Source organism: Chroicocephalus ridibundus, chromosome Z, assembly GCF_963924245.1.
Source record: "Chroicocephalus ridibundus chromosome Z, bChrRid1.1, whole genome shotgun sequence".
Lineage (NCBI taxonomy): Eukaryota > Metazoa > Chordata > Aves > Charadriiformes > Laridae > Chroicocephalus > Chroicocephalus ridibundus.
In genome coordinates, this window is record NC_086316.1 from 67,719,723 (window position 1) to 67,747,164 (window position 27,442).

Genomic DNA, 27,442 nt, shown 5'->3' on the forward strand with positions numbered 1-27,442 from the left:
AGGAGGGAGAAAATAATGTTGAGTTAGTAATTATGATTTAAAATTTGAATAGTTATGGGAAACTGCTCTCCTCCTTTGCTCTGTGGAGGTAGAAGGGAGTGCTGAACACCCTTCTGGCAGCATAGCCTGGCAGAGCAGCTAAAATTTCATGTAATTAGTCATCAGAAAGCCGATCCCACAAGCAAATGCCAGCCTAAGTCATCTTCACAGGGACCTACTAACACAAAGCAGTAAGATGCCTGTACTGTATTTGACTAAAAGGCAGTTGACACCTCTACAAAATCTGGCTGTGGAGTGCATGCAGTGCTGTCTGTGACATAGCTGCGTCTAACAGTTTACAGAACGTCTTAGCAGACGAAATTTTTAGATGACTCTGATGAGCTGTCCAAGCTGTGGGTCGCACAGAGACATTGAGCTTCTGAAAGCATTAAAGTTAGATCTGTTTGCTATCAATAATACTCAGCCTGCTGTTCAAATGGTGCCTAAGCCCAGGCTGTGTCACATAGTTTCCTCATTTCATAGATAAGAGAGGTTATTTACACCTGCTTATGGATTTCATTAACATGACTCCTGAGGAAGCTCTGATAAAGATTCACCATTAACGATCTTTCCACTGTTCTTTGGAAATACTGTTCTTCTTCTACAATTAGCCTTTTACACTGCCTGTCTTATTCAAAACAAGTAGAAGCCATGCAAGCAAGGCCTATCAAAGCTACATACAATATGATAAGCAAAAGACCAGATTTCCTAGTTACATTTATTTGTGGGGCAGGTGGCTGGTTGTTTTTGTTGACGAGGTATTTTGTGGAGAGAAAAGCAGAACCTTTGGTTTGCTAAAAAGCCTCCTCTCCTCTTGGACTTGCAACTCCATTTTCTTCAGGCTGAATTAAAGGTTTGAGTATAGCAGCCTAGTTTAGCATCAGAAATGATACCTGCGTTTTATGAACTCCCCTGCAAACAACAAAAAAAAGTATTTGATTTTGAATCTAGACAGAAGAGGCCTCAATCCGTTCAGAGGCTAAAGCAGATTCAAACTTTTGTGAGCCAGTCAGCAGAAGGGCTAGACAGACAGAAATACATCCCTGTGGTAGACATGCTGCTTTCTGTATATGCCTGCTATTCTTAAGTGCCATAGACAAAGATGCGTTTTGAGCTTTATTTGAGATTGCCTGCAGTGTTACCAAAGGACTGACTGCAGCTCAGAGGAGGGTAAATCTGAACCTTGCTAGGTGCTGGCAGCAATCATCAGAGCTGGGCAGCTGGGTCTGAGATCCTGGCTGTTGCTGAGTCCTCCAGCAGAGGTGGAAGAAGGGCAGAGATGGGGTAATAGGTAGAGAGGAAACTGGCAGATGATTTTTGTTGTTGCTAGACATTCTTTTAGAGCCCTGGAGGACTTAGTGAGTGTTTGTGCCTTTAAAAAATAATTAAAAAAAAAACTTAAAAGACACCCAAAACAATCAGGTGTGATTTTGAGAATAGCTGTCATACATGCAGTCCAGTTTAGCGTGGTGTGCCACCTGCTGCAAACTATTAAAGCTTCAGACTTCAAGCTAACTAAATGTTTGAGCATATTGCAGCACACATATTTTCGTATCTTCCTTTTGAAATAATCCATAAGATTTTTTAATGAACCTTTTAAAAGAACTTTATGTTCCTGACTAGAATAAGAGATTTTTTTGTTTCAAATTGTGTATTTTATATTCATATGGTAGTAAAGTACACACACCTAAGTAGATCAAACTGACTTTCTGTGGGCAAGTGTTTTTAAAACTTCCAAGTGCTTGCAGCCTAAATGTTGTTCTAATAGTTTTAAATATCAAAGTAGGTGGAGATTCGAAGTTGGAGGCGGCACCTAAATTAGCTAATAGGGAAAATACTGAAGGCTTGACTTCCAGATTAATCTCACTGGGGAATGTTGGAAGGCAGACAAGATATGACAGAGATGGTTTCCATAAACTTAAGTTTGATAAGGTAAATAAAAATACGCACAATAAACTTACATGTATTTCTGATTTTTTTTACATGTTGAATATAAAGGCAGAAAATCTCTTCTGCAACATTTTTTGGTTGTTTTCTTTTATCCTGCTTGTTCAGATTGTTGTTGAATTGCTGCAGTGATTGTAGCTGATCTAGCAATCTCCAAGTCTACCTCTTTCAGGAAAAAAACCTGCCAATTCCCTGCTGCCATGCTTCGTGCATGATTGCAGGAGAAAGGCTAGAGAAAGCAGGCTGTGATCAGTTGGTCTTAAAACCTCAGAAGCAAAAGTCCTGAGATTTTTGAACCTTGAGGAACGTTTTGGTTTAGCGTCTGTATTGCCGCTTAGTGATAAGCATTAGCAAAAGTAGCCATTGAATGGTGACTGACATTACACCTGTGGGAAACTTCTGTATCATGCAGAAAGATTTTGTGCCACAGTTGACATAGTCCTTGTCATCATTTCACCGTTTTGCTCATTAGAAATGGTCTGTTTAATATCAGTAGAGGAATTATCTGTATAATTTTTTAATCAACTATAGACCCTTCAAAACAGGTAGGTGTCTTCATTTCAGGTGAGTGGATGTTATATTTGAAGTGGTAGAAAAACTGGTTGCAGACTGCATTCTTTCATGGCCCCAGGTTAACTGGGTTTGGTGGGAAGAAAAAAAGTTCCTCCCTCTGTTTGAGAAACTTCTCTGGAGCTGTAATGTATTTTGAGGTGAACAAGAGCTTTCATGTGCTGACTAGACTATCTTGAAGCAAGGGCTCTGTGACATTCATTCTGCTCTTGATGGAGACTTGCTGCAAGTTTGACGACTAATGAATTTGACTCCTTTAAATTGCTCTTGGTGAATTTTTTCTGTAATGCTATGTTCTGTTCTCCTGAATACTGAAAAGGAGGGAATTTAAGGTAGCCTCAAACTGCTGTGAATGAAGATGTACACAGAAGTATTCATAGCTGAAAGCAAGATTTACAGTTCTGTATTTTGTGTAATATTTACAGAAGCACGTGATTGTGCAACCTATTCTGGATGTGTATTAAAATACACTTAACGCTCCAACTCTCCTACCCCCCAGCTTCCAAGGGGCATTTGAGAGGGTACTGTTGACACTAATACAAATCATAAACGAAGTTAATTAATATGAACACAGTATACCCTTGGCAGATAATAAAAAGGATTTATTTATTTGATATTTCAAAGTTACAAATGAAAACTTTGAACAGTTAGTTGAATAAACTTGCCCTATAGTAATGCTGAATGATGAGGGGTTTTGATTAGAGCACCGTGTCGTTTCTCTGGAAGGAGAGGGTATTTTTTTTTCCTTTCAGAAAGTAATTCAAACCTATGTGTGACTGAATACTGTCTTTTCTTTTCTGATAAGTAGTGTGATTGTGTTGTAGCGTGGTGTCGTCCCCTTTCCCCCCTCCCCCCAGTTTATTTGTAAATGGTATGTTTTAGTCACATCACAGGACTCAACCCAGTCCCGTGGGTTCATTGCTGAGGGAAAGAAATAATATGCCTAGGCATGAGTCGTGGCTCTTGCCTGCGCCTGAGAAAAATACTACACTGAATGTCACATTTTAGCGAACCTTTCGCATAGCACATTCCATAGGTCTGATGTAAATTGTTGTTACATTTTTCTGATATGTTGGAGATCTTTACCTGAGTGACTTCTCTTTCTTTTTCTCTTTTTGAAATCTTAGTTTAGGCATAAAGTGGTTGAAGAAGTAGCCATGTGCCTGCAAAGCTGTTAGAGAAACACATGATATTAGGCTGGCAAACCTAAATGCTTATCTTCTGTGTTACTATTTTTTGATAGGACACTTTGGGTACCTGTTAAGTTTCTGATTTTATCTCAGTAGTCTCTTAGAGCCTGAAATGTTTAATGGGTGCATGTAACATTCTCAATTGCCAAAGAACTCAGACTTTGAATTTTCCTGTTTTAGAAACCTTTGGAGTATACTAAGAGATTAATTCATAGGATAGTCTGTTCTGAACTGCACCTTTAAAAGCAACTGCATGCTCTGTAAGATTGAATTAGTCATGCCATGAAGTGTGATGACTGGGTCACTATTCACAGGCCAGCGTTTCCTGCTCCGGATAACTCCATAACGTACTACGCAATGATCTGGAGAAAGTTACCAAGAGCAGGTTATGCTCCTTGGATAGGAAGAGAGGTAAAAAAAGAGAGATAAAAGAATATAAGCTTGTTTGTCTTGTAGAAATTGTGATTTCCAGTTGCTGACAGCTTACTGATGGCAAGAATTATTTTTTAAGTACATTTGCCAGAAAATTGAGCTAAAATGGCACCCCAAGGTACAGACTTTCTCAGTCTTGTCTGCTTGGTGCAAATTTTTTTTATTCTTAATCCTCAGGCTGTGATTTACTCAGAATTGAAGTGTAATCAAGTTCAAGTTGTTAATCTAATGGAAGATCTCGAAGGAGATACCAAGTACCAAGTTTTGTTTCATGTTATTAGTTAGTTCTTATAAATATGCCATATGACTGGCCAGGGCTGGAGAGAAAATGCTTTGGTGGTATTTGTTTTAGGACAGTTGATGTGGAGAAACAAAGTTGAGCAGCTGAAGAGCCTGAACCAAAAAGACAGGACAGTAAGGTCAACAGATCAGCATACTGCTTTTCTGACTCCAGTGTCCCATGTAGGCATCCATGAGCTGCTTTCTTGCATATGCCTGGATACAAGAGGTCAAATGCTCTGCAGTTCGGCACACGATTTTTCTCTTCAGAAATAGTATTGTAACAAAGATAAGACTCAGGGTCTGGCAGCGACATGTGATTGAAAAGTAGCTGGCTGAAGCTTAGAGTAAATAAGACAGATGTTTTGTTGCTAGGAAAAAAAAGACCTTCAAAGAACTGATCATGGTGTTGGCCTTTCAGTTCATTGGAAATGATTCTCTACTAGTTTTTAAAGTAATGTGATACTTCAGATGCCTGCGACACTGCTGTGTGTGGCTACGTAAATAGTGTCCCTCTGGCAACTTGCTCTGCTTGGTTCTGACACAGACAGCTGTTTGGAAAGGCTGTGACATCTAACAGATGCTGTGAAATTCTTTACAAGTATAACTGGTAGATATTCCGGTGGTACAGAAACATAGAATTAGCTTTCAATGCAGTCTCTCTTCTGTACGAGTAATGTTGATCTTCAGAAGTTGATAATAAAATAAATGAAACACCTGTACTATTTGTACATTGTTACTTTGAGTCTGGTTATATTAATAGAGAAATTAAGCAAGGTCTTTATTAAATCCCATGACAATTTACCTTTAAGTAATCAATTCTTTAGATCTCTTGCAGAAAAAAACTGTTCAGTTATGACTTCAATATTTTCTGTAGGAAAAAGTATGTGTTTACAACATTCTTTAGTCACCTAAATTTTCCTAGGTGCAGAATACAGTAATGGAGTGCTTAATATTCCAGTGTGGCCAGGACAGGAAAGACAGTGACTCTATGGGTCAAGATTTGAATATTCCAAGTTGGATGCCTAAAGTATATGCTGTAAATTCCTTTTTAGATATTTATTTCTTCACCTTCATTTAGTTGCTGTTGCACCTTTGCTATTCCACAATGTATAAATTAAGTGAATATTTTAAATATCATATCAATGTTGTGGTACTTACATTGCATTAAATTCTCATTTTTTGTCTACACGTTGTTCAGAACTTTTGAGTAGTTTTATTTCACTAGAAAATGAAGTTTTATTATTATCAGCACTTGGCATCTATGCCTACATTAAACTTCACTTCTCCTTATCTCAAAGTAAGAAAACTGTCTGTAAAGGATACCTTCAGCACATTTCTGCAAATCCCTGTCTTGCACACATGTCAGGTTTTCTACTAGAGTATTGCTGGTGCTGCTATTCACTTTTTAGTGTTAGTTCCCGTGAGACAGATTCAGACATAGAAGGAATAGCCCGTATCCAAATCATAGTTTAGATAGTTTGACAGCTGTCAAATAGAATTTTTTTTCCTACCTCAATGTTACAACCTATGCTGCTCTCCAGGGGAGACAAAGCTTTCTGTAGATAACCTTATTGCTTGGCTTCTGTTGAGATGGCTGAGTGCTGCCAAACTGTGTCCTAAAACTTACTGTGGCACATAAGCCTGTACAGTCACTCATGTGACTACTGTTGGGCTCTTCCAGAACGTTTAGTGTGGTTGACAGAGCAAAATAGTCGAAATGAATGCCTTTGCATGTTGTCACCATAGCTCCTCATTCACTGTTCAACTCACTATTGTATCACCATTCACATCATTAAGTGTCTAATTACTTTAATAGGCTTTCCTGACACCTTTTTTCCCCAATTACGAAGTGTTTGCCTGATGGTTTGGAGATGAACTGAAAGACCTTATCATACTTAGAAATGAGCAACTGCCGTGACAGAAGTTATAGGTTATGGCAAGGAGCTGCAGGGCTAAGTAAAAAAGAATGGGCAAAGGTTTCTCTGAGAAGGTATAGATTAGACTGTGTGGCACTGGAAGCCTGGTAGTTCTGCCAGTAATCATTAATGGAGCAGAAACTTTCAGGGATGAAAACTGCATTGAGTTGAATTCCTTCCTTATTTAAACAATGTTAATTTGACATTTGTGTGTGTGTTGAATGTATGGTTGTTTTTTTCCTTTTTATTCTTTCAATGATGATTATTTAGGAGACCAAATTTAGTCCATTGCTTTGATTGTTCTAAGTAAGAAGGGTTATTTTCAGATACAAGCATTACATCTGTTTAATTATTATTGTTTTAATTAATTCTTATTATTGTCTTGAAAGGGGCTGACAATATCAGGAAATACTGGAGTCGTTACTACCAAGGATCCCAAGGGGTAATATTTGTATTAGACAGTGCCTCCTCTGAAGATGATCTAGAAACTGCTAGGAATGAACTGCATTCTGCTCTCCAGCACCCACAGTTATGTACTTTGCCGTTTTTAATACTGGCCAATCATCAAGACAAGCCAGCAGCTCGCTCCGTACAAGAGGTATGTTACAATGGCAGCACCTTGCCTGTTTGTATTTACTATCTGCACACCACTCACACAGTATTACTTATTACCCTGACATCCTGGTTAGGGACTGGCCTCAGTCACTCTTTGCTGTACGTACGCAGACCAAGAACAGTCCCAGCCCCTAGAACTTAGTCCAGTGCACTCTATACAGGCTTAGTCGTTCTGGAAAACAGACAAGTAATACTTGGATACAAACAGTTCTCCTGCTCTCTCCATATTTTGCTTAAGGGAGAAAAGACATTTTTTAACTACTTTTAAAAAAAGCTGCTGGGACAGTGATTTTTTTTATTTGCTGTTAGTTTTAACCTTTCACTGCGCCATTACTCCATTCTTTGCAACTGCGTAAAGCAACAGATTGCAGCCAGAGACTGTCTTTTATGTAAAAGCTTTTTTTCTGAACTGCGTTGTACTGATGTGAGGGCAGAGTTGCAGTTCCTCTTCTGAAGTCCTTAACTTGTTCTGATTTCCTTCTTTTAAAGAATAATGTCTTTGTCTAATTTGTAGCTATCACATAGTAAATTATATAATTTTTCTGTTCAGTGTACCTTTTGCTCTTAAGTTTCTGAAAAAAACTTCATCTTTCCTACATTTTTATTGTGTCACATACCTTTGAGGAGAAGTTGAAAGTTACCGATTCTTCATGAGAAGCTCTAGTTACTTTTCTGAAGTTGTAGGAAGAAGTTAAAATTTGGTTGTGTCATTCTGTTTTTAAATGTCATTTAAAGGACTCTTCCTATTAAAGATCATGTGTGAAATCTCCTGTTTGTTCTGTGAGTGGTGTTTTTCATTATAGCAGTGAAAACTGTTTCAGCACCTTACTGTGTTGCTTCTTTGTATTTAAACTTGTTGCTTTCTTAGATGCAATTCTTTGTCTAAAATATGACCTTTCTGAAGAATTCAATTCAATACAAAACTTAGTGATCTGTAGGATAACTGGTATTTGTACAGTACAGTATAGTTGTAGGTACTTTCTGTACTGCTTTATTGCTATTTATGCTTCCTTTCTTAGCCAAAAGAAAAGGATAGAAAGTTAAGCTTATTATATGTTAAGTAGGAGAAGTGTATAGTATGTGTGACTGGAGTATAGTGATGTTTTTAATAGGAGACAAAGAGAATAAGTGAGAATTGTGTAAGCTACACTGTGAAATGCTTTACTAAACTGTTGATTCTTTCCTCCAAAAACCCATGCTCAGTGGGAAAAAAAAAAGAATTTGGATTTACATAAAATTTGGAGTTACATAAAAAGGTAAACTGAAATGACACAGGGATAGAATCTACAAGTTCTAGCTCTTGTTCATCTAAAAACAGATATAGGAAGAAGTAAGGAATATTTAAAGGAAATGTAATATGGATTTTTATATGTCAGTTTATTAATTTCTTCGAGCGTATTGTGCAATGTAAAAGCAAAGCATGTATTTCTAAACCTTCCACTTAAAAAAATTATAATAACTGGAGACACAACTGGTTTAATTTTATTCACCCAAATATACCATTGGTTTTTTGATTTTTACTTTTTTTCCTAGAGCAATACATGTGTATGCAAAGTGGGAGCCTTATTTGGTCATTTTTGTCGATATTAAAATGGAAATTTCTTGCTTTCCTAAGGGCTTTACTGTGCTGTTGTCCTCATTATTGAGATATGAAATGAAAGTAAAATGCTGAATCGTAAGGCTATATTTCAAAAAAGTCATATTTAAGGATTTAACAAAAATAATGTGTTGAGCATTGAGAGTTTTTATTAGACATTTTTGCAGAACTAAGTCCATTAATTATAGGTATTTCCTTGCTTTTTTATGTCAGAAGACAGATGAATCACAGATGAAATTTAGAAGTATGTATGCATTCTTTTAGGCAACAAATTGCCTTTCTTTAATGGATATGAAAGGACCCCTTGGAGTATAATTAAAGAAAATGTCTGAGTTGAGTGGTGTGTAATAGGAATTGTAGAAAAATATTTATCTACAACAAAAATCCTTCACAAAACTGTACCAGTGCCAAGCAGTTTCTGCAACAGATGTTAGTTACATTTATTGTTGGGAAGTGCAGTTGCTTCAGTTTTTAAAAATTTTATATTTTATTTTAATGTGTTTTCTTCATGCATTGCTTTGGTAGAAATGTTATTGTAGAAGCTGCATGCTCTAAGTATTAAGCAATGTCATGAATAGTTCAATTCAAAACTATTGTGTCTATTTGTAAGAACATCCAAGTAACTTGTTTAATTTATGAAATGTAATTTAACGTAATTCATTTTGCAGGCATGATTGGAGGATATATTATTAAAGTGATCAGGAAAATTACAGGAGAAGCTAAGTTGAAATACTAATCAGTAAATGTAATCCTTTTTTCCTGTGTTCAGGTGCTGTTTAGACATTTCCCAGGTTTTTTGATTTTTAAAATGAAATCAAGAAAATAAATTTGATATTTTATTCTAAAAACTATAAATGAAGATGTAATTTTAAATATTGTGCCTTTTATTTCTCTTACGTCAACTTCTATTGTGTTTGTTCCAGCTTCCCATGTCAAACGTATTTGTAAGTTCTTTTGTTGTTCCTGTGACAGTAGTACATACTTGTTTTCAAATAGCTGCTAGGCAATTTCAGCTGAGCCATGCTGAAATAAAGACTGTGTATATTAATGAGACCATAAAACTCAAATAATCATATTTGCAAAATAACCTTATTTTAGATTAAAATCACAGTAATGATTAATCATATCTAAGTCAGTTCTGACTGCTGTTTCTAAAACCTCCTGAATTAGTAAATAAAAATAGTTAGAAGTAAAAAATAAATTTAGTTACTCAGCAGATGGGAAGATGGTGACATATCAGTTTTGCCACTGTTTCCAAATACAGGGTGCAATTCTAAAACTGTATACCACTGTTTCCAAATACAGGGTGCAATTCTAAAACTGTATACCTAATTATGTATTTTTTAAATAAGTATCTTACTGATGGAGTGTGCTTTGGTTTTCAATCACAAAAGTGATTTTGATTACAACAATTGTTTTTGATTAGTCAGATTTCAGTTACAGGCTTAAAATATTACAGGAGATTTATGGTGATAAAAGCACTGTAAATTGCTTTGCAAGGGAACAGGAGCATTACTATGATTACCAACTTGTTGATTTTTATTTTGGAATGTATGGTACTTTGTGTAATAATATTGGAAGCTGGATGTTGCAGTGGACGCCTGTGATTTGAACCAGTATGCAAACTGAGAGTCTCCTTCCTCCCAGGTCAGACCAATATTTATCCAGTCGCAGATAGGATGTGTTGGAAGTTGTCCATAGCCACTGTATTTTAGGAACAGGCTATGCTAAGCAAACACTCATCTGAATCTGTTGAGGACTTTGGGAAGCCATGAAGCACTGCCCAAAGGAGAAACCCAATCAAACCATGAAGCTTTGCCAGCTCAGTGGTGAAGCAGCTGCATGTTTGGGAGCGTGTTGGTTTTGGGTAGTTTCTTTGTTTTTTAAATTTAAGGCTGTTTTCAAGATTGCAGTTGAACTAGATGATCATTGCAGGTCCCTTCCAACTGAACTACTCTATTCTAAGATCATATATGTGAAGACATTCATAGAGTATAACCTTGTGGTGTTTTTTCTTTTAGTTATCCAAAAATGCAGGCAATTAATAAATTTCTTTCATATATACAAATTGCTGACCACTAGTACCAGGGGAAATCATTGAAGATATGTTCTAAATTCCTGTTTTAAAAAATGCTAGAACTTTTTAATATAAGCTTACTAGTAGACAGTGAATCAAAAGTCTTCTCAGTCTATTTTAAGATTACTTTATCTTTTTAAATATTGTTGTCGGGAAAAAGAAAAAAAGGTGAAAAGGTTATGTAGTGTTTTTTTTCTCTTGCATACAAGGTCTTACTTTAGAGTTGCAGTACTGATGGGCATGTGAAACTCCAGAGGGAAGTCTTTCCCATTTTCCTTTTTTTCTTCCATAGAGCAAGATTAAAAATATCTTTGAATTACAAACAGTACTTGAAAAGGCGAGTGTGAAAGGTTGGTCCCATGTTTACATAGATTGTGATGTATTTATCTATTTGAGAACATTTTAAGGCATTTGGATTTTGAATCGTGGACAGCATTTAATGTGTTTTTCCGCTAGCAGAAAAGTAGAGGGTGGACTCTACATGTGAAAAGAGCCACCTTAGGGATGTGAGGGCTAGTATCTGTTACTCTGACAGTCTCTTCTCTGTTGTTTATGCCTGGAAATAATTTTGTAGATAAACAACTTCTTGTTGATGCCTTAAGTGTCTTAAAGCTAAATAACCATTGCAGGAGAATGTCCGGGTTTGTCAGCATCTGTGGAGGCTCTTACTGGTGCCGGCGAGCTGGAGCACACTAGAAACTGTGGTTTCTGGGCCTGCTAATGCTTTACAGTCTGAGTTGGCTGCATATGACAGGCTTAATTCCAAGATGTAATTACTTTTTATTTTGGCATCTTCATACTATTTTGCCATAGTTCTTGCCTTTTGTATTTTCTGCTAGTTAGGGGAAAATGGTTTCTTTTTGGAAACCCGTACCAGTTGAACATACCAGTTATAGATGTCATTACTAACAGTCTGAAAAACTGCATTGAATGGTGACATGAGCGGAGGTTTAACTTCAGAGAGTATGCAGTATCTCAGCTAATAGTTTTGAGCAGATATTGCCTCCAGCAGCAGATACTGCAAAAACTTAGCCTGAAACTCAGAGTGAAAATAAAAATGCTCTCTGCAGTCTGTCCCATCCTCACCCCGGTCAAGCCTCTCAAATTAGTTCACCTATCTGAATTCTTAAAGACCAGCTGTTGTAAATCTGTGTACTTTATGACAGGGACATCCATAGAAAAGTTAAATCAGGGGCAGAGTTTTGGTTCCTCAAGAAACTGTTTCTGAAATGATTTATCTTCAGATTACTGCAGCAAATAGCCAAAATATGGATTCTTACCCTGTTTTGAGATCATAGTGACCTTAATGACCTTAATATTTGCAATCCCCTCACTGCAAATACTTCTTCTCGTCCAAGGTGTATCCCCTGATATTTGAAGATTGTTTTGGAGTTGGACTCCACTATTTTGAGTATTGGCTGCTTCCTTCACAACTCTGGACTTTGTGGGAACAGAGGAGTTATTTGTCAGACTTCAGTTATGAACACATTTGCAGGAGAGGAGGACATTATTAAACTGATATTTAGGAAATAGCAGTCTTGCCATGTTTAGAACAATGCAGAAATAACTCCTACTCCTATTTACATGTCTCATAGGAAGTCCTGTTCTGATTAAAGAATTTCTTCAGACCTGTTAGAAAGATGATTTAGAAATAAAAAAATCCTAAAATAAAATAATGTAAATTAAACGCAGTATAAAAAAGTAAAAATTTAAGTAAAAATAATCTGAGTAGATCCACATTCTAGCAAGATGTGAACACCAAAACAATTTCATACACCAAAAAATTTCAGAGTGTTGCAAGTCTCTATTCAATGTAAGTATTTAGCAGGTAGTGTTTGCTTTAATCGTTGCATAGTTAGAATGATCATACTAATAGCAAGTTGGGTAGTAAATATTTATTACCATATAAAGAAATTAAAATGAGAAACTGAATATCTTGGAAGAAGCTGAATTTGTCTGTTCTCTTTGAGTCACTGGCATGGGAAACAATGGTGAACAAAGAAGAAATTAGTATGATCTGAAAAGGAATTGTAAAGTCTTTTTAAGGATGTATAAAGAAATCTATCTAAAATGGCTCTACTTTTCATGAAAATCCCTTTATAAAAAGGTGACATGAAGAATCCAATCAATAAGCATACTTTTTCTTTATATGGATTTCTGTTTTAGTTATGTTTTACAATAAATAAAGCCATGGCAGATAAAATCCCCAATTTATTTTCATTAGCTCAAATGATGAATTGGAATTGTTGATAATTTTTAGGTGAATAATACAGCTTACAAATAACTGCGCTGTATCAGTGTGGGTGGCCCATTTAAGACAGAAAATGAATGGTAAATTCCTAGTCCTGCACTTGACAAATAAGTTGAAAGAGTGCCCCTAGAAACCTTGAATGGAGTGACCCTCCTGCAGGTACGCACAAAAATGCTTGAGCACACCTGGAAACGTGCACATGCTGCACAATGTACAGAGAGCTGAAGAACAGGAGTAGAGTATCTAAGACACAGGACTGGATGTACTGTCCACATACAACAGTTTCATGACATCAAATTATCCTTAGAGAAGTAAATCTCTTGAATGGCCCTTGCAACTAATGGTGCCAAGCACAGATCTGTAAAAAAGCTGCACATTTTGGAGTAGATCTTGAAAATTATTGTTGTGTATAGTTTCAACATCAGTAACTTGATTTTTTTAAAGCACTTTTTGTGTCTGAAAATGGTTGGTTTATATGTATATAAATGGGTGTACTTGGAGTATTTCTTTTATCAGCAGTATTGGCTTGCATGCTGGCCTCTTTGTCTATCCCATCCCTCAGGTGTGACAGTCCAACTCTGTGTGACCATGCGATGAACTGGCTTGGGCATATAAAACAGTTAACTACTCTCCTCCTTCCTCCTGGCCTTATTTTCAAACAGACTGAGCTCAAAACACAACTGGATGAGTTAGTGTGCCAGCACAAACAAGAGGTGGCAGGAAGGTCAGATTGGAAGTGGTACTGTGCAGAAAAATGGTGGTGTGAAACTCTAAAACCTAGTGAGACTTGGACCTTTCTCCCTGCCACCTTTCTCACTAATGCCTTTTTTTTTTTTTTTTTGCTTATCCCACTGTAGTGAACCTCAGCAGAGGAAGGTTATACAGGAAACTCTGGGAAATAATTTTTTCCTTATTACTTAACAATAAACGTTCTGGATTAGGTGTGTAAGTATTTCTACTGGGGTTGAGAGAGAGGTATGAAAGAAGCATTTATTTTAACTGTGTGCTTTGAAAAATAAATGTCCTGTTGTCTTCCTAGCCGAGGAAGAAGTAAGAGAATGTCATTCAAAGAGAAGGTGGTTGCACTTGCAGAACTAAACATGGTGACTGCGAAGGTAGCACATACTCTATATAAATAATGAATAAAGTGATTAGAGGAACTTTCAAATGCTATCAGGTACAAAAATCTGTTGAATGCTTATGTAGTATTCATTAAAGACTGCTGGAGCTGAGAAAAGTGGAGCTTTTTAGAGTTTTCTGAAACCTTTTTTTCCTTGATCAAAAGTTGCTGGGCTTTAGTAGAGAATTAAATAAATCCTGAGGCCTGTTGGATACAAATCTGACTACATTATCATTATGATCCTGTTGGGCCTCTATGTCTGTGGTACTGCTCTTCAGAGGAATTCCTGAGTGCTCAAAAATTTAATTACTGTTTGAGACATTTTGCATGAGCAAGAGAAGATGTATTTCTTTCAGAATAAATAACTATTGCAAATGGAACAAAATAGTAGCTATGTAACTACTTTCCAAATGCAACTCCAATTTTTATAAAAAAGTCTCAGGATCAGATGAAAAAGAGTGGAAAAGTATTCAGTAATGCATTGGATCAAGTTAGTGAAAACTCTGCTATTGTATAAGTGATTTAGGATGTGTTTTCCTTTCAGACATCCTTATATTTATTAGAATGAATTCCTGAGTACAAGAATGTAAGCTGCTGCTTTTTAAAAGATGAGGACCTATCCTTCTCCCTCTCTTTTTTTTTTTTTTTTTAGTTAAGAGGAAGTATCAGAATGTCTTCAGTGCTAAAATAAATTTACCGATTGAAGGGAAGTTAACTATATTGTGAAGCTAGCAAGAGGCTTTCTGATCATTTTGTGTAGCTGAACATTCTTCTGTATCATGTATATTTTGCACTCAATATAACAGAAGTAAATTTATAATCAATCATAAATTTATGATCACATAATCTTCCTTACATTAGAGTAGGCATGCAGTTTAAGAAATTAATTTCTGGTCTCAGTTCATTCTGTGGGAATTAGATACTCACACTGCATGGGAAATCATGATGAACATCTTTATTGATCATGTCAGGGAGATTCAGGAATAAATGAACAGGAGAAAATCTATCCATTTCATATACATGTAGGTATTTAAAGTTGGAATTTCATTACGTGCCTCAAAAGTAGAAAATTTTCAGCTGCATCAGCACTACCTGCACTGTGAAGTAACATAGATTAATATTGTCTGTAATTCCCAACTTGTCAAAGAGCTTGCTGGGAACATATATGCAGTGTTTCTTTAAACCTGCATCAAATAGGTGGTGATCAGAGTTCAGCTTGGGTATGGGCTGCTTTTGGTGCTTCTTCAAACTCAGCATTACTGAAGATGCTTGAGGGACATTTTCTCTTGAGTATGAGCTGTAGCATGTGGGAAAGCAAAACTGAAAATTCATGCATCATTGGTCCATCAGAGGCTGAAATTGCTTTAGATAGGTGAGCATAAAATTCCTATGAGAGGGAATGAACCACGCAGCTATGGATGTGGAGATCATGGCAGTCATGTGAGACTTGACAAAACAATGACATTTTTCCAAGTGACAGGAAAGGGAAGGGACCATCTTTGCATCAGCATTCTGGATGCATGTTACTGGAACAATGCTGCAGTTGTCAAAGACCAGGAAGGAAAGACCTACTATTACAAGGTGCAATTAAATCCTTTCCTATCCTTTCTCAATTCTGAACTGTTTTTTTTTTCCCCAGGATTCCCTCGAGCCATTAGGCTTCTGGAAAAATCTCTGATGCTGTGTGGGTGTGAGAGAAGCCCAAAATCATAGAATCATAGAATGGTTTGGGTTAGAAGGGATGTTTAAAGGTCATCTGGTCCAACCCCCCTGCAATGAGCAGGTACATATTCAACTAGATCAAGTTGCTCAGAGCCCCGTCTGACCTGACCTTGAATGTTTCCAGGGATGGAGCATCTACCACCTCTCTCAGCAGCCTGTGCCAGTGTTTTACCACCCTCATTGCAAAAAATTTCTTCCTTATTATCTAGTTTGAATCTAGATAATTGATAGATAATTGATATAGATAATTGAATCTAGATAATTTGAACTTTAGTTTAAAGCCATTACCCCTTGTACTGTTGCAACAGGCCCTGCTAAAAAATTTGTACCCATCTTTTCTGTAGGACCCCTTTAAGTACTGAAAGGCTGCATTAAGGTCTCCCTGGAGCCTTCTCTTCTCCAGGCTGAACAGCCCTCAACTCTCTCAGGGTTGGAGTCCTCATAGGAACTCGTAGGAAATGTGTTCTATCCCTCTGATCATTTTTGTGGCCCTCCTCTGGACACGCTCCAACAGGTCCATGTCTTTCCTGTGCTGAGGGCTCCAGAGCTGGACCAAAGATTTTTCCAGGGTTATGAGCTTGAGTGTTGGACAGGACATTGTAGATTTTGAAAATGGGATAAGTCAGAGAGAAGAAATAACGGGAGGAATGGAAGGGGACTGCTGAAAAATCTCATGCACCTCTTACAGTGCCCGTTCCCAGGACTTTACTGGTAGCAAAGCAGAAGAGATGTGTAAAGAGCAGTCTGGGGTTGAAACAAAAATGAAGAAGAGTTCAGCAAGTTCAAAAGTGATGAAGGGTCCCACAATACAGGGAGGATGAGGGTTGAGTACTGCTGAGTTTTTGCATAAAGCAGTCCATTGGAGGCCACTTTCTGTAGGGTTGTATACTGAGAACAGTGTCTGTTATTTCTTCAAGAATCTCTTCTGCCCAATGCATAATGACGTTTGGTTCAAAAAGAGGAAACCATTGTCCCATCCCCTTCTTGCAGTGATTCAGCAGCAGGTGCAGACATACCCCTGAAGAAACATGAATTATCCACTCTGTAGCATCTGGGAACAATTTTCTTCATAAGACTAGAAGTGGAGTTTTGACTATAATGACATTATTCTAATGATGATTTGTTGATACTGCAGCATATCATTAGTCATGCTGGAATCTTTATAAATGTAAATGTTTTCTCAAAATAGTTTAAATGTTTAGAAAATCTGTTGCAGCAGTCTGACAGTAACTTGTTCTTCTGGAATCTGAACGGCACCAAATTTTGAGTTAGTCTGGAAAAGAATTATTAGTGAAGGATCATACAAATAAACTAGGAAATGTATTTAAAAACAAATGACAAAACTTGAGGATTTTTTTTTCTTGAAAATGAGTTAATGTATTATTCAGATTTACACAGGTCATTCTTACTCTTTTTCTACTGTTTAGAAGAACAGAGTATTAACAGTGCATTCAAAATCCATGGTGATGCATACACAGAATTTCTCAATATCTATTTTTCTCCTTTTCTCTGTTATCCTTGGTTTTTCACATTCTGCTCATATGTGGAGTTGCAAGGGTCAGAAATAGCATCTTAAAACTATAGACTAAAAACTGTAGGCCTTTTTAAAGTTAATGCATGCTGAAGTTCCTTGTTCAAGTATTAATACACACTGTGTCTAGCAAACTGTTAAAAAAAACAACAACAAAGCCCCCAGCCTGCATTACTGAATGAGCTTTTCTTAAAAGGCTGTTCATCTCAGCTACACGTGCACAGAGGAGGATAATTGGAATTACTACCTATATTGTTATATATTTGCTACAATTGCATTATTTATTTAAAATTAAGTTGTCACATCTTTCTCTCTATCAATACAGGTTTGTTCTGTAAACTTTTTCCAGTATTTTTTCATAATGTATTATCACACCATTTGCATTCTCATTTTGATTTTTACGTTACTGTGGTAAGAAATTATTTGCTGAAATTGTATGAAACATTTGAGTATTTTAATTTCTTTCCTTTGATTTCCTATAGCCTTGTTCTATTGCAGTAATACCTTTGCAACAGACCATATATTGACTACAAATCTGCTACCAAATATCCTGTTTGAATTTAGATACCTTTGTTCCTCTTTCCTAATTATGCCTTTAGTTGTAGCTGGAGTTAAAGGAAGTGTGAAATTTGAAGTGCTCTTCACAGCAGAAAAATACAGCTCATCAGAGTTCTAAAAGAAAAAATACTCTGTAGCCAATATTGAATAAGCAGAGTTATCTATTTTTTTTAAAATGCATTACATAGATTAATCTTGTCATATTTCATTCATTCTGGGTAAGCAGAGACTATCCAATGTTGCTTTTAAAAGCACATGTGTGCACAGGACTTTGTTAAACAGCGAGTACTCTTCATTGAGTAACTTGATCAGTTGTTTTATTATAAAATATTTTTGTTTGTTTGTTTTGGACTTTCCTGTGGTTTTCTTAGTTGTCTGTAATAAATTGCTATATGTTCTTGAAAGATGAACAGAGGCTACAGAAATGGTCCTGCACATTCTTCAAGTATTGCACGTGCCTGCACATCTTGTCATTTACCAGAAGAGTTCAAACTATGTAATTTTGGTTGACTTTCTTTTTCTGTGGACATAGTAACTGTATCATTTCTCATGAAGTTCAGAATGCATCATTTGTTTAAATTAGTCGTAATTGAATGAAAGTTGATTTTAACAACGTATTTGAATAATTAAATGTTAATATGATGGAGAGAAAATCCCCAATATTTTCCATTATTATTTCTGTTGCTAATTTTCTTAAAGTAATTTTGAGGCTTATTGAAATCTCACTCTTAGCAGTTAAATAATCTTACTCTTAGAAAATATTCTGAAAAACAAGGTATTCCATTTTAAAGCCAAAATGGAGTGTTGTTAAGGGGGAGAAAAAGCTTAGTATCTTTGTATTCTGATTTATTATACAGAAGGCTGTTTTTTAACAAAAAAGGGCTTTTTTTTTCTTTTTTCCCTCCACTATTCTCAGTCTCTTTTGATCATTGATCTGGGTGACCCCACGCTCAGGGGTTTTTTCTTCATTTGACATGGACAGATTTTTGAAGTATAGCTCTCCTTTGGGAACCTCAGGCAGTTCCACTTGACTAACCTGTGATCTAATGAGCAGTAATGCAGGGTTACAGTGACCATTTTGTTTGCTTTGAGGGAGGATGGCTAGACAGAGAGTGGGAGAGAGGCGGTGTCTGTGGAGAAAAAAGATGCAGGGTGATCGAACAGTGTGAAAAAGACTTGTTAGCCCACATTAGTGTGCCTGATTTACTTCACAACAGGTCAGGAAAGGCCAAAGGCAGGGTTGTCATTAAATTGCAAAGTTGAAAATCCTGGTATTCAAAAGCATTCAGATTTCTGAAAGTTGTAAATTATAAAGTTTGTGGTTCACGTTGAATTTGCCAGGAAGATATACAGAAGTACCAGCTTCTCTAAGACATGAAAGGTACACTATAAAATCATGCTGTAAATATAAAACGAAAACCAGCTTTTTAAAGTACTTTCATGGTTGACTGTTTTACAATGAGACTGGGTGCGAAAGAAAGGCCAAACACTAACAAGGTCGTTGCACTTTCTTTATGAGCCCTGGGGACCCCTTAATTATGTGCCCGTGCTGCTGATTTTGAGATCTGTAGAGTGTATGTGTGCGCGTGTTGGTATAATATATATTTTTTATTTGTAATTATTAAAGACACACACATATATATACTCATATGCATATACATGGAAAAATAAAATTCTAGCACCAGTTGCCCAGGAGTGCAGATTTTGAGTCTTCTGCAGCATATTGTAATTTTTTTTTTCTCATATACTTTATTGTTTCTCTTGGAGTGAACAATAAACAGTAATCGTTATGCCATTGGTCATCAAATGAGGACAGATATATCTTAAATTTACATTTACAAATGCAGAGACCAAAGAAAACATTGTCTTTATGTTCTGAAGAATTATTATTCCTAATAGTAAATGCTGCTTCCTAACACTTGAATCGGACTTAACAGTCTGTCTTTAAGACAGGCTAATATACTTTGTCGTCTTTGGTTAATATTTGCAAACTTTTTATTGCTGCTTCCCAACTGCAAAAAGAAAAAGTTGAAGCTACCTATTTCTGAACTTACATTTCCTCTTAGGTTCCATTCACTTACTTGTCAGTGGCCTGAAGCTGCCTGATTTCAAGAGTACAACTACCATGCAGGATATCCTTTGAAGCTGCTGCATGGATAGCCTTTAACTCATAGCAAATTCTTGTCAATGCTATTTTTGATCTGTCTGGCTTTAGTAAAAATCGAAGTGCAGCATTTTAGCTATATTATCATTGTGCATTGAAGCAGTAGGTGATAAAACAAATGGGTGGTCTCAGGGGTTAAGGTACTTTTTTCTGTCTGCTACCAGAAGTTTCACTAATTGATTCTTATTCCTGCTGTTTTCCACAGCAGTGGAATAAAATCTGTTTTCCACAACTGGCATACAGCTCTGTTAAGTTTTAGATTGTACTTCATGGACAGAATTTTTTTGTCTTGATCTTTGCGTGTCTTATTACAACTAGTAAATATAGAAAATTAAATGAGAACAGCTGTCCATAATTAAGATAATTTTTCTTATCTGACTTCAGATCTATGCTCCCCTTGATCATTCAAATAATTTCATTGATGTTAAGGGAGTGTCTCTTCTTGGTTAAAAGGAAGAGAAGACAATAGGATGTCAGGCTAATCATGTTGAACATTAGCTTTTGGTTTTTACTTGCATTGGATTATGTATTAATAGGTGGTGACGGATTATTTTTTTGGATTAACGTCATCCTCTTTTGTTTGCAGTGAACATATGTTGTAGTTTTACCTATTGATAATTTTTAACTGATATTTAGTTGCAGCAACTTGGTGGAGATACATTCGAGGAAACTCTGCACTTGACTAGCTTTCTCTGTAGCTGTAGGTCACGTTAGTCAATGGAAATTTATTAGGGCATAAAATGATGTGAAAATGTTCAACAAATCAGAATACTGAACCAAAACACACTTAAGCTTTACTACTATTCTCTTTCCATTGACTTTCTCCATTCCCTAAATAATGTTGTCTGTGCTGTGTCTATGCACTCTTTATTAGCTCTTCTATTTGATTTAATTATTCAGTTACTCAGTGTGTCTGAATTAAGTCATCTCCGCCATTCTGCTTATTACAAAGCATTTGGTCAGTGAGAAGAGAGTAACGTCATCTCGCTGGATTAATTTTTGAGGGTGTTTGTTTAGGAATCATGACACTGGAGCAGAATTTCAAAATTGGTGTATAAACAAAAGTCAATCCAAGAGCAGATTCATGTACTGATACTGCCAGTCGCAGGCAGTCGAGTAAATATTACTTACCCATCTGAAGAACATGGTAAACTTACATATATTCTTGTTGGCTTTCTTAAAGTGGTGAATTGTTTTTGCAGCTTGATGTCTGGAAATTCTTTTAAAAAGCACAGAAAGTTTGCCACCATGTAAATTGTTTTCACATAAACTTGCCAGGTATTATAAAAGATTAAGATCTTTTTAGGTGATAATACTGTTGCTTGGTTCAGGAAGACTGCTCGCAAAAGAAGAAGGGATATGGCCGAATGCAGGCTTTTGGAAAATTTTCCTTTCAGCTCATAACTGCCTTTGAAGAAAGCATTTCTTTTAAGACAGGGATGTTAACTTGTGATATAGGTACTAAAATGTAACATAAACTTTTTTTCTGTTTATCTATATGTTGCAATATATAACCTGCAGCAAAACATTTATACCTTCCTGCAGGTTAAGCTACAGTTCCTGCAGTTTATCCACTGTAAAAACCTTAATGGTTATAATTTAGTCCACATCATGGATGGGATATAGCCACTAAGGTTTAGCAGAGCCGGAGAAACAAAATATAAAAGTAGTTGCAGGTGCTCTTTTACTGAAGAAATGGGTATGCCTTCTTACATTTCTCTTAAGTGATTTTTTGTGTCTCTGGGCTATATTTGAGAAATATACCTCTAAAAATATTCTAGACTGGGAATGCAGTAGCTAATATGTTGCATAAAAATGAAGTGTTATTCTATGCCAATGGATTCTGACAATTCAGATTTTAGTAACTGTAATACGGGCTTAAAAATACTCCCCAGATGTATTTGGCTACCTCTCCTTTTGTAATTCATTACTTTTGTGCAATAGGAAAAATTCTTGCTTAACTAAGAAAATGAATTCAATAATGCTACCCTTCCCCTGCATAAATAAGAAGGTGGGGGTGGTAATACTCTGGTCTGGGAAAGGAAGCAAAAATGCATGCTTGGATATCCCGTTGCCAGCTGTTGTAGGGGGTGTGCTTGCCAGCAGTTTCTGGCAAGCTTATTCCTTCCAAACCCTCTCCAAACTCTCCAGGCATTTAAAAAGTCTTTTGCCTGTTAGTCACCTTTCACTCACTTGTAGTGTAGAATGAATGTTTATTGACTGAAGACCTGCCTGTTTTGAAATCAGGAACATTGAATTAAGTTTTTGTTTTGTTATGTGTTAGTTCGTTGGTATTTACTTGACAGCACCATTGAGTTAGGAAGATGGCTGTTAGTGGCCAATCTGGGTCAAAGCACAGAGTGTGTGCTCTTGCGGGTAATAAGGCTGAGGTTTTGCTGATGTTTTTTGTGCACATAGAAGTCATCAGATCACAAGTCTCTGACCCCTGTGCATGGGGATGGATGCTTCAGAAGGGAGCTGTGTTCAAAGGGTAGGTCAGCAAAGTGGCCTCTCCATTTTCGGTAGAACCTGGCTGAGAGTTAATTTAAAAGTCTAGTATGTGTGGTAGAGGATCACGTGGAGCTTCCTTCTGTTAGTTTGATTCAGTCATGGTCTGGTGTTTGAATCCTCTTCTGTGTACCGTCGATCAGGATCTGCATGGGTTTGAATCTCCATAAGGCATTTGAAGACAAAATGAGTAGTGTATGTTAAGTATCACTCGATAAAAATGTCATTTAGAATCTGCAGCTGTAACTAACACCCTGCTGGGGAAGAGACCTGGTAGCTAAGGATTGTCCCCTAAAACACTATTACAGAAGCCATTTCAGGCAGAGAGGGACTGGAGGGAGAAAACAGATACAATGGAAGAGGAGGAAACTGACTAATGCCCTGTGTAGAACTGTGACTGAGGTGAGATTAGAAATTTATCTTCTTGAATGCAAAATATTTTGCAAAACTGTCCTTCTCAGGAAGCTTCAGATTCATAATTATATTTCTGGGTTTTTCCATTCCATTTTGTTCTCAGACACACAAAAACTGAATTAGGGAGACCCCAGTTATAAATTGTCATGCCAGAGACAATTGGAGTTACATCTGGGACTGCACTGCCCCTTCCTTCATGGTTTTTAGGCAGTCTGGATTTTTTCATGCACCTTGCTCACCGTACTTAAGTCTTTAACTGACATAGTAGTGTAGTATTGAAACATGTCAGTCTTTTAATCTATTTGCTTGTCGTCTTTGAGGTAAGGAAGCAGTCTGCTGTTCATTTTACAGAAATTTAAGTGCTGGTAGACTGTCAGCTAATGGCCATCTAATTATTGATGATTCCAGTGAGAGTTTCAATCTGAAGCAGGAATTAAGAGTTTACGGCAAAAGTTTGGACAAACCGAACAGAAAACAAGACTATGGTGTTCCATCTGGTGCTATCACTCTAAACATTGAATATTTCCATTTTTCTCCTTTTCCAAGATGGCTTTGATTCAGCCAACATCACAGTGCTTTTATATGCATAGACCCTGATATACGCAAATTAAATAACTGTGGTACCAGTCATAAGAATTGTGGTCATAAGGAGTCCTGCACGGTGCATATATAACTGTTACTGTCATGGTGTTGTCTTCTCTGACTGGAGAATATATGCAAATCATTTAAACAATAAACTAGTATGAAAGTTCTCTGGTCCTGAGGCTTTACAATTATTTAAACTTCTGTGTTCTGAAAACTGCAATTTTATCCATTCTGAGAACCTGCAGTGAGTAACTGAAAATGCCCGAGAACACAGTATGTGTTGTCTGGGTGTTGTGATCAGGTAATAAAGAAGTTGACTTGCCCTGCCCAGGATTTTCAGTCAGGGAGACTCACTATGTTAGTCATTTAACTAAAAGAAGTCGAGTGCTTGAAAAATATGCCAAAGTTCATTAAGTTATTCTAGTACAACTGAAAATTAATTTTGTATTTTGAATTAAGATTGGATTTACACTTAAAATTTATATTAAAAATACAACTTTTAGTATACTGATATAACCTGTCAGTTTATAACCTGTTTGACAGCAATAGCTGCAAATTATTTGAAAGAGATAGTGAGGTTGCTGTGTCACTTGAGCGTTAAGTCATTCAAAATCTTTTTTGACCCTTTGAAAAAGATTTTGATTTATTTGGTATCGGTCTGGATTCTCTTTTATTCTCATAATTGGAAATAAATATAGCACAGTCAAGATAAGAAATGGCATTCTTGAGTTACCAAGACATAGATAATATGCAGTATCTTCTAATTAGTTATCTGTTATAAAGAAATTATTCTGTGTACTTCATTCATTTCTGTATACACAGTCAGTTTCGCTACCTTCTTATTAAGGACGTCCTATCTAGAAACAGTTGGGTTATTCTCTGAGTTTAATGGTTTTTAAGGTCTCTGATGATTTAATATTCTCTATTTGTGTGATCATTTTCCCCCTTGTTCATTCAGCTGTGGTGTTAAAGAATGCAGAAATAGTATTTCTATAAAATAGGTTTTGGATATGTGGAACATCCATACTGAAGTGGTCATTTTGCTAGTATACTCATTGAAGACCATAATTTTATCTATCTTGTAGATTTAAAATTCTCTGTTACATTTTAGATTATTTCAGTTGCTTCAATTTGTTTAGCTTGACTGTATCTTCTTAATGGAGTTTGAATTAATCTTGCTTGTAAAAAAAAAAAAAAAAAAGAATTGTTCCTATTTAGAAGTATTTCAGAATTAATAAGTCAGAATCTAGGTGCTAATATTCTGAATATAGGTGTTAATATACAGAATGTAAACGCTAATAGATAATGACTAATTTTGTATTAATAGGCAAAAAGTTGTCTCATCTAGTTTGTGTAGTGGAGTTGTTTGCAAGCTTTGATAAAATTTTGAACTTTTACAGCAATGAAGAAGAAAGTTTTAAATCTGAGTCACAGTTCTCTTTTATAGATATTAACTGTTGTTTCATCAGTTACTTTGTTCTTAATTTTGACTGATGAGGCTCTTCAGGAGTCAAGTTTATGGGAGTTTTGTGAAGATCGGTATAAAGTATTACTGAAAAGTGTGGCAATCCTGTACCTATTAAAAGAATTTGCAGCTTGAGCTCCACAAAAGACTCAGCAAGAAACCGATGTAGTTCTATAGAAGTGCAGGAAAAGTCTGCCAGAAATCCTGCAAAACACCACAGGATTCTGCAAATTTAGCATTTTTCAGCTGACTGCACTCTGGACAACTGCCCTCCCTCTATGATAGCGATACTCTGATCAGGACCATCAGTTTCACAACCTCTATCAAAGTTTTCTCTGTTGCATCTTCAGACTTTGCTTCGATGGCCACTTTGTGCAGTGCTTAGAAATAGAGAAATGTCTTCTCTTATCTTCAACTTTTGTTGCTGGGACAGTTACGAAAAATTATTCATCACCATGATGTTTATGATTATCTTACTTGAAAGCACTCTGGAAGTCTTTAATTTCTGTTGATAACAGGAGAATTGAAGTCTGTTCTTATTGAGCAAATCTCTCCTTCATGGCTGTTGAAAATAGTTGTGTTTCAAGAAGAGTTTGTGTTTGTCACAAACCTCTCTGATTCCAAGTTTAAAACCTCTCTGATTCTAAATCGGATTTCTATATATCTACTCTTTTAGTAGAATACTTGCTGTTCCTACAGAGGAATAATTATGGATAGTACCATTGTAACCTTTCTGTTCATGAACTATGAGGCACTGAGGAAAATTTCCAAAATAAAACATCATCATAGTTTTCTATGCCAAGCATGGATCAATACCAAAAACCTTCCAACAACCCCATACTACTTCTCCTTTAAATTGTGTACTGGGTACTGGATCCTGAAAGGTTTTACTGTGCTATGGCACTATATTTTAGGGCCATATCAGCATTTTGTATTTCACAGCACTAGGGTAACATTATTATTTACACATAGTATCTACAGTTTTGCCTTGGAAGGGCTAAGCCACATGTCTCTTGTAGTCTGTCTTTGGGGCTGGCAGGCTATTGTTAGAAAAGACAAGATTTGGTTTTGTCATGCAGTAATAATCTCCTGCTTGTCTTTGCAGACCCAAGTATTTAATCTTAAATTTAACAGGCAAACAGCAAGGGAGAAGAGATGAAGAGGAGAAAAGCAAACTAGAGTCCTAGAAAATTCATTTTATTTCTTTTTTTTTTTCCCTCATGCAATTAGTTCTGCAGAGAAAAGAATATTTACAGACAGGGATGCCAGCTAATGTCACCAAGCATTGGGTGGGAAGAAGGATGCTAAAAAGCTGAAAATGAATTTTGCTTGCCTATTTCAAAAGAATTGAAATTGTCGGTGTTGGGGACTCCTTGTCAAAAGCTCAGAGCCTCACCTGTCTGTGGTGCTCTGCAAATCTGCTCTGGTGAAAATCGCCCCTTACAAATGTGTGCCTGAGATCAATTAAAATTTTACCAAAGAATACTGAAAAAAAATTAGGTACGTATGTGTCATGTAGTTACTGAATTCTTTAAAGATAAAAACAAAGGCCACCACAGAAACAAATTAAAGCCCCTGGGAGCTGACATGGTTATTGAAAGCTTTAACAGAGCTGCCCTGCCATAGAAACGTGCTTTCCTATTGTCATTCATTTTGGTCTCTGAAAAGGAATTTATGATCAAAGTTTTGCTTGAGCACAACGTAATGGCACAGTTAAGCACTCAGATTAGATTTTGGCAAAGTTAGCCAGGGATTTGGCAAACTTTTTTTCTTTACATCCTTTACTCATCCTGTAGTGAGAAAAGCATTTTTCTTAAAATAGAACTTTACCTGGGGTGGGTTTTTAAGGCTATTTTTAATCATAGCTCCATTAAAGAAAAAGAGGGTGAAAGAATCTGTTTACGATATTTTTCTTGAATTACATTAAATCTGTGTTTCTTGCTATATCTACTACTTGTAATATCTACTATATTTTGTAATATCTACTACTATTTCATGATAATGTCCAATCTAGAGCATCATTTGATTGTGATATCTCACAATGTAAATGAAATAAAAACTGTGTATATTTAAAATACTTTAACTCATAAGATGCTTCTGTGTACGAAGTTTCCAACTTGATGACTCTCCAGCAAAATCATTGAAAGCCCACTACCAAATTTTTCAGTTGTTGTTGCCAGAAAAAAGTTACAGTTTTGAAAATGAGTATATAGTAATATATTTTTTTTTACATCATATGAGCTAATTACCATTTTTTTGTTTGATAACACATACAGTTTGCTTTAATCCAAGGGGGGCTTTTGGGGAAGAGAAATTAAGATGAGAAATAACTGTTACTTACAGCAGGAGAAGTCATTACAATTATTGAGTTGTTAGAAAATACAAGTTCACTTCTTGCCTTTGCTGTGGACTTGCTGCACAAGTCTACAGATGACTTTGTGGAAGTAGGTTATTTCTGC

General features: G+C 36.3%; 1 protein-coding gene across 3 annotated transcripts in view; it reads left to right on the forward strand.

Moving 5' to 3' along the window:
• Positions 1-27,442, forward strand: part of ARL15 (ADP ribosylation factor like GTPase 15) — a 230,905-nt gene that overhangs the window by 92,360 nt on the left and 111,103 nt on the right. For all 3 annotated transcript variants that reach the window (XM_063320223.1, XM_063320221.1, XM_063320222.1), the window contains one exon: positions 6,766-6,974. In XM_063320223.1, the coding sequence (XP_063176293.1) occupies positions 6,766-6,974 (209 nt within the window). The remainder of the gene's footprint in view (positions 1-6,765; positions 6,975-27,442) is intronic.